Here is a 7,773-nt window from a genome sequence, read left to right as displayed (position 1 = left end):
AAAGAAAGTTCATTTAAATGTTGTTTTCTTTTATTTAATATAAAACTATCGAAATTAAATGGCTAAAAAAAACTAAATCTATTTCTTGTTGGTTTGCTCTGGATTTTCTGTTGGCTCTTTTCTCTCTGAATTTTCGTGTGTTTTATTTTGACTATGTATTTTTTCGATGCAACTTGAGTTTAGTTTTTTGAGAACGCGTTGCCGCTTCCAAAGACGTCTTGTATTTATATTTTTCACGTCTTCGATGCCTTCACCTTCGGCTTCTTTCAACTGCCCCCACGGATGCACATACAATAATTTTTTCACTTCATCGGTCGATAAGCCGGTCAATTCCATTTGCGATTTCCACTTTTTATAAACTTTGTAGAACGCATTATACTTGGCAAGCTCTTCATTGTTGTCATTGTTTTGCAACTTGTAATAGCGACCATTTTTGAAAGTACCCAGAATTTCGGTAAATCGAAGCGATGGCTTAATGTTTTCGATCATTGCATACTCGAGAACATCGTTGACGTAGTCATAGTCTTTTATGAAAGTGGCATTTTTCAATAAGGCACCCAGAATTTCGTTGTTCAATCTGTAAAATCATGGAAAACAATGAACGATTTGTCCAGTACTTCGAACTAAATATATTTTTAATGGATAGCCTCTTTCTACCTGATTCCCTTTTCATCAAGCCGCTCTCGGAATTCTTGAGCTTGTTCCCGTGTCTTACATCCTATTGCCAGCACGCCATAAGTCACAATATCCGGAATTAAATTCACCTTGGCAATCATATTCAAAACTTGCTGAAAAGAAAACATCAAATTTTAGCCCATCAAAAACAGTTATCGAAAGAAATTTCACTCTTACCTTTGCACCATCATAATCGTTTCGAAGAATGCGCCGTTTGATAAGCAAATTGAAGAGGTCGATGTCCGCTCGAACTCTCATATACCGCATTTGTTGAATCAAATCGTGTTCAGCCTCGCGTGTCGATGGTATTGTGTACAGCAACTGCGAGAATGTTTTAACATTCGGTCGAACTTTGGTCTCCTCGAATTCATCAATGATTCCTTTCACGCCGCCTAGAAGCATAAGTCGATCTTCAGGTGTTTGCACCATGGATAATTTCACAACTGAGCCCAAATGCGGTAATTTTGTGAGGAGATTTGGCATTTGATCACACACACTTTTTGATGCAAGTTCATTTTTCAATCCAGACTGTTCCACCAAATCGCTGTTTTCACCTTCATTTGTAGCGGCGTTAATTGCTTTTTTGGGTTTATCTTCAATGAATAAAACTTGTTGTTTTTTACTCGATCTCAATTTAACGGCGGCTTGACTACTTTGTAGAATATTCGCGATGACTTTTCGCATTTCATCCGTATCACCAATGCCACAATCGCGAGTGCATCGAATCATCAAGTTAAAACTATGAATATCGGGAACCATTTTGTGATGATAGATTTTATGCCATACAATTAGCGCATGCCGAAAACCATATGCTTTGTCCGAGCAACAAGCTTGCAGCAAATGATTCATTGTATGAACTTTCATTAGCAATTTTCTATCCTTCATTTCGTCGACGAGTTGAAAGGCCGTGTCGATATCACCACATCGACCGAACGCTTTTATCATTGTATTGTAAATGATCTCATTGGGGATATACTCGTTTTGAATCAAAGACTTTCGCAGATTTTTTGCCAGTTCCAGACCAACTGATGGATGAATCGTATTTGCACAAGCACTAAACAACGCTGCATACACTTGACCGTTAATTCTTAGGTCTCTTTTCTTCATGAGATTGTACAGTTTAAATGCTTTTTTTGTGTAACCAAGTCGACCGCATTCCATGATTAGCAATTCATAAATGTAGTAGTCGGGCTTCACTCGATCCTCTTTCATTCGAACCTCAAGTACATCAATTGCCTCCTTCATACGTCGATCACGTATAAACCTTTTCACCATGTCTGTGTATCGTTTTTGTGACAACTGATCTCGGCGAAGCGGAATATTACGATAGTGCTCGTCATCGGCGATGTCACCTTCGTCCGGCTCAGGTTCAGACACTTGACGATTCAACGAGCCAAATTTGTCTGGGTCATCGTAACCAAACAGCGGAATTTCATTCTTTGGATTGTAAAGAAACCGGTCACTATTTTTGTTCAAATCAGTTCGCAATTTTGAATTTGGCTTTATCGCTCCCTTGTCGGTTTGATGTTTATACCCATGACACACTATACTCGAGTGAATGTTGCGATTTTGAAAACACACCAACGATCTCTGCACCAAATTCCGATTCATTGTTCTGGACCACATTTTACTTAAATCTAAATCTCAATTTCACAATATTTATGTCACAAATCTGATGGAATTTCGAGAAACAATGTGTTCTCCACTTTGACAGTTCGAAAGCATGTTCGATTCGAAATTCGAACACAATAACAAATACTACTATGACCACATCTGATGGAATGTCAAACATGTTTTCATTTGGCGGTACATTTATTTGCCTTAGCCGATTTCATCATCATTAAGCGCCAGTTTGTTTGATTGTTTTTTTTGGGTGCTTTTGTTATGATTTCGGTGATGAATTGAAGTTTTCATTTTGTTTATTCGTGTGAAACCATGGATCGACAATAATTTTTTTGGTGACGATATATCAATTTCAGTTGATGACATAAAATGAATTTAGAAAGTGAGTGATATTTTTTTTTCTATACAAAGATTGACGTTGTAAAGATGAAATGTTAAAAAAATGAAAGAAAACCCAGCAAAATGGAATAATTGTTAAATGTATGTAATGGTTGTGTACACATTTTCTAGGATTAATACGAAAGAAGGATCGTGCGATTGCGGACAATAATCCGAGTCAATTGGCTGTGGCATACAATAATTTAGGCGATTGGTACCATGAAAATCAGCAGTATGAAGATGCATTGGAATCTTACAAGGAGGAGGCCGATGTGTACAAATCGTTGGGAAAACGTTTAGAAGAAGCCAAAGCACATCGCATGATCGGCGAAATGTACATGTTACTGGAAAAATTCGAAGATGCACTGAAACATGAGCTGATTTATCTGTGTAAGTGTTTGTTTGAACATAAATGCATAGCTTACTTTGATCGCCTCACAATAGAACCATGCCCAATGTTTTTTAACACGTGTCTTTTGTACGAAATTATTGCAGCTACGGCAGTCGACCAAAACAACAAACTCGAAGAACAAAGAGCGTACGCAACAATTGGACGTGTGTATTTGACAAAAGCACAGAGTCAATTGAATGCACCACAAAAAACCGATGATTTGGCAAAATCCATCAGAAGTGCCGAAAAGCAATTTTTAAAAAGTCTACTCATTTGCAAGAGGTAAAACTACTTGACGCTTCATTTTGCGTCGATTGAAACTTGATATTTAGAATGATTTCATTTTTTTCTTCTTGTTTGTCAACAGTTTGAATGATTTGCCAAAACATGAAGTTCTCGATATGACGGCACGGTTGTACCTAAATTTGGGTGTAACATATGAATGCAAAGAGGAGTTCAGTGAAGCAATTAAGTACTTTGAAAAGGCAATGTCAATATGCCGTCACAATGACTTTTGGGAGCTGTTACATAAGTGCTATCTAGATGCCGGTTTGCTGTATACCAACAAGCTCAGTGACCAAACAAAGGCTTTGCAATTGCTCAATTTAGCCATTAACATTGCTGAACGATTGACTACCGATCGAACGGTTCGCGTATGTCAAACACTTCTGTCAAAGTCGGAGGTGTTGATAAAAATGGCCGATTTCCAGGGTGCCAAGCAAATTCTACACAAAGCATATAAATTGAAAACGCCGGACGAAGGTGATGCGGACTCAATTGAAACGAATTTAAAAATCGGTATGTATTGAATTGAAGAACCACCTCTTCTATCGATAAAATTAACCTAATCACACTTTTTTTCAGTGGCTGCGATGTGCAAGGCGGAAAATGCGCTTATTACAACGGACTCGGAGGATCTGATTGAACGCAAGAGATTGTATGAAAAACTGGGAGATGGTGCTTGTAAATTGCGAAATTTCTCGGCTGCCATTGGTTACTACAAGAAAATGTTGGAAGCGGCAAAAAAGAATGGCGACAGTGGCCATCAGTTGATTCCAGTTTATGTAAGTCTTTATCAAACCTATCGCGATATGAATGAATACAATCGCGCGTTAGAGTTTATGCAAAAAGAGTATGAGCTGTGTAAAGACGTGCCATCCGAAACATTTTCAACGCTGTTGGGAATTGCCGATACACAATCACTGGCTGGAAAAGACTTTTGGACCGTTGATGGCACGTATGAAGAAGCAAAACGAGTGGCTCAGAATATGGCAAACAGAAAGAAAGAGAAAATGGTGTTATTGAAACAATTGGGGCTGAGAGAGAAACATGGAATGACAACATTGGCCGATATCATGAGAGAGGAATTGAAATCGAACAGTTTCAGTGAGCTGGATTGTGGCGATGACGACAGTAATGATGGAATCGATGTTGAATCGTCCGAAGAAATCAATACACCCGATGTTGGAGACGACATTTGTTTGGAAACATTATCGGATTCGGCGAGTGAAAACGAAGAAGAGGAACGAAAACTAACTGCAGTCACAAATCAGGCACGTACACTGAGAAAACGAGGCTGTTTCACGGTCAAGAAGAATGAAAAAGGAGAATCACAACTGCATCGCGCATGCATTTCGGGAAATTTAACAACAGCACGTCGATTGATCGATCAAGGTACGCAACATAATCGAACGAAACCCATTGGTTTCCAAATACAATATTTTATATTAAAACGCTTTGTTTTTACCTCAGGCCATCCTGTAAATGTTCGTGATCATGCTGGTTGGCTACCGCTGCATGAAGCTGCAAACCATGGATTTACCGACATTGTCGAACTACTTTTGGATAATGGTGCAACAATCAATGACAAAGGTGGAACTGGTTGTGAAGGTAAACTGCTTGGAATATCTCATCTCCCATTTAAGAAACTAATGTTTCTTTTGTAATATGTTCTAGGTTTCACTCCGCTGCACGATGCGTGTGGAAATGGGGTGCTGACAGTGGTAGAGTTGCTATTGAATCGTGGTGCGAATGCAACGTTAAAAAACGACAAAGGTGATACAGCGCTACAAACACTGATGAAATGGCGAAAGGATCGAATTTTAGATCCACAAGATCAAAGTTTCTATGAAATAATTTACGAGCGAATGTATAAGCAGCTAGAGAAAGCGGGTGTAAGTGCTTGTGTTGACGAATCGCCATCACAAAATCCATCGAAGGTTCGTACCCTAGTGAAGCGGCCTTCGATGACATCTCGCAATCGAATTATAAGCGAATCAACGTCGAGCGAAGATGGTAACAACGATGAGAATCGATTGCCGGATAGTGAAGAGTTCGACAACATTGATAGTATTCTTCATGAGGAATTGCCATCGTCCAATTCACCCGACAGAGAACGACCCAGAGAATCTTCTTCAGCATCAGCCGATTATCGCAAAGTTATGTCTGATTTACGAACGCGAAACTTTACGAGCGAGGTAAATGCAATATCAAAATCATTCAAGCCAGTGGAAAAGACGGTTAAAAAGTCGGCAATGTTGGCTCCAGAGGAAATTGACGATGACAATTGGTTGGAAAATGACCTTGAACCGAGTGCAAAACGTCGACGATATTTGAATGAAAGAACATTTTCGGCCGAATCAAACAAGTCAACTAATCAAAAAAAAGATAAACCAAAATCATCCGGATATTCATTCAACGATTCAATGGTCGTTTCATCGACGAATAATATTGTTTTGAGTGATGATTCGGATGAGGAAAATGCCTTGAATATTCTGATGCAAAATCGATCGCACCAGAATGAGCGACGAAGAAAGCGTCGCACATCATCGTCAAGCGTCAATCGACTATCCGGTGAATCAATGATGCAATCATCTCTGCTTGAAAGTGGCTTTCAGCGGCATCGTGCCATTTCACCGGACTTTATGATGCCATCGTCTGTATCATCAACGGTTGTGTCACCACATAAAATCATAAGCATTTCACCGCACAAAGTCATTAGCATCGCATCGACACCCATTCAATCACATTCCATTAAAGTGCAGGTTCATGATCTGTACCTAAATATCCCGGTGAATATGAACAATGCCAAAGATTTGACCATCGAATGGTTGGGAGAGGAGGCAGCAAAACGATATTATGGGTAAGTTGCAGCGGACAATTTGAGATAGTTTTGCATTTTTTTCAATTTTCTATTGCGGAACTGTGTTTGTTATTTCTACAGATTAAAAGGAGTGCAGCCAGTATTGCGTCTCACGACAAAGGATGGTGCCATTTTATTAAACTCTGATCCGATTAGTTCGGCATTCGCCGAGAATTCAGCAATTGCATCGGACGTATTGGAGTGGATAATGCCACCGTTAACTCAACGTTACATGGAAACGTGTGCACAAACAAAAACTGGTGCGTTTCATTTCAATTCGATGTATTTTTTCCCCTAAAAACATTCAAAATTCCAAATAATTTCATTTTTTTGATATTCAGACGCTGATCCATTCATAAAAGCCCAAATCGAGCTCATTGCCTCAACGCAATCGCTGTCCATAAACGATCAAATGCTATCGCCCAAACATAGTCGTCCACTGTTCAAAGCATTACATTTTCAATCGAACATCACTAAAATCGACCTCACCAATAGCTTCATCGAAGATGAAGGCTTCAAACATCTGGCACAAGCCTTGCCCACAATGAAACAGATTACCATTTTAAATCTCGCCGGCAATTTAATCACTGCAACTGGGATAAAATATTTGGGCAGCATATTTGATACGGAGTCATCAGACTGTTTGCCCGAGCTCAACACTTTAATACTGAATAACAACCCATTACAAAATCAGAGTTTGAGTACGCTAGAAAAAATCTGCTCTAATTTAAGCCAACTGTCGACGCTACACTTATCGTCGACTGATCTGTCCGATCTCCAAAGTGCTGATTTACGATTTGCACACTTAACAGACATCGATTTAAGTTTCAATCTATTCACTCCGACCGGTTTGTTGAGATCAATCGACAAATTGAACTCGTGCAAATTGGAAACGTTGAAACTTTCATTCTGCGGTCCACTATCGCATGGGCGAGAAGATAAGAATTTAGTCGATGCGCTAACGAAAATGTTCGACGCGGGCACTTGTTCCAATTTGCAAGAGGTTTACTTGTGTGGACTGAATTTAAACGATGTCAATTGTTGGCAAATCGTACAGTCGCTCAGGCGTTCCAAAGTACTGAAAACACTGTCGTTGCGAGATAATTCCCTATTGACCAAAGTCACCTGGAAATTACTGTTGGAAAATCTATCGATACCCAACTTATATTTGGAAGGTTGCAGAATATTGCTGTGCGATCTAAATGCACAAGATGAAGAGACTTTGACCAAAGTAAGGCAATGCTCTGAAAATATAAAAATTTCGTTAAATGCTGAACTGAGCGATAGCAATCAATTCGAGACAGTCCGACGCATTTGGAATTCAATAACGCATTACGCAGGGAAGGTATTCCGACAAGGTCAAATTGTATGGCTCACAACAACACCCGAACATATTACAATGGACACTTGGGAGTATTGTCACGCATAGCCTTCGAAATGGAGAAAAAAACACATTTGAATTCAATATTAAGTTGACGAAGTACGTTTTACATGCTACCATTATGATTATTATTTTTTCATGTTCATATTTTTAATAAAGAATTCGTTCGAAAATATTCCCTTT

The 7,773-nt window shown here is 39.2% G+C and overlaps 2 protein-coding genes across 2 annotated transcripts; one reads left to right on the top strand and one right to left on the bottom strand.

The window, feature by feature from the left end:
• Positions 1-12: 12 nt before the first annotated feature.
• Positions 13-2,461, bottom strand: LOC129579240 (pentatricopeptide repeat-containing protein 1, mitochondrial-like). Its single transcript, XM_055469096.1, has 3 exons — positions 853-2,461; positions 658-788; positions 13-577 (listed from the first exon to the last, which is right to left on the bottom strand). The coding sequence occupies exons 1-3, from the start codon at positions 2,299-2,301 to the stop codon at positions 79-81; spliced, it is 2,079 nt and encodes a 692-aa protein (XP_055325071.1). The 5' UTR covers positions 2,302-2,461; the 3' UTR covers positions 13-78.
• LOC129579238 (tonsoku-like protein) lies at positions 2,405-7,765 on the top strand. The gene is made up of 9 exons (XM_055469095.1): positions 2,405-2,680; positions 2,809-3,066; positions 3,172-3,349; positions 3,435-3,865; positions 3,932-4,741; positions 4,820-4,957; positions 5,024-6,209; positions 6,291-6,469; positions 6,551-7,765. The coding sequence occupies exons 1-9, from the start codon at positions 2,668-2,670 to the stop codon at positions 7,636-7,638; spliced, it is 4,281 nt and encodes a 1,426-aa protein (XP_055325070.1). The 5' UTR covers positions 2,405-2,667; the 3' UTR covers positions 7,639-7,765.
• Positions 7,766-7,773: the final 8 nt, after the last annotated feature.

The sequence above is a fragment of the Sitodiplosis mosellana genome, unplaced genomic scaffold, assembly GCF_009176505.1.
Source record: "Sitodiplosis mosellana isolate CC-2019 unplaced genomic scaffold, AAFC_SMos_1.0 Smas_scaffold_6226, whole genome shotgun sequence".
In the NCBI taxonomy this organism is placed as follows: Eukaryota; Metazoa; Arthropoda; class Insecta; order Diptera; family Cecidomyiidae; genus Sitodiplosis; species Sitodiplosis mosellana.
Note: the sequence above shows the minus strand (reverse complement) of the source record. Positions and strands in the feature narration are given on the sequence as shown.

What these genes read in the sequence shown, in the direction of transcription:
- LOC129579240 (XM_055469096.1), bottom strand. Translation starts at nt 2,301, where the DNA reads ATGTGGTCCAGAACAATGAATCGGAATTTGGTGCAGAGATCGTTGGTG. An exon ending in ACGATTATGATGGTGCAAAG is followed by an intron (nt 789 to 852) that starts GTAAGAGTGAAA and finishes TTTTCTTTTCAG; the next exon opens with CAAGTTTTGAATATGATTGC. An exon ending in CTTGATGAAAAGGGAATCAG is followed by an intron (nt 578 to 657) that starts GTAGAAAGAGGC and finishes ATGATTTTACAG; the next exon opens with ATTGAACAACGAAATTCTGG.
- LOC129579238 (XM_055469095.1), top strand. An exon ending in TGAAACGAATTTAAAAATCG is followed by an intron (nt 3,866 to 3,931) that starts GTATGTATTGAA and finishes ACTTTTTTTCAG; the next exon opens with TGGCTGCGATGTGCAAGGCG. An exon ending in GTGTGCACAAACAAAAACTG is followed by an intron (nt 6,470 to 6,550) that starts GTGCGTTTCATT and finishes TTTGATATTCAG; the next exon opens with ACGCTGATCCATTCATAAAA.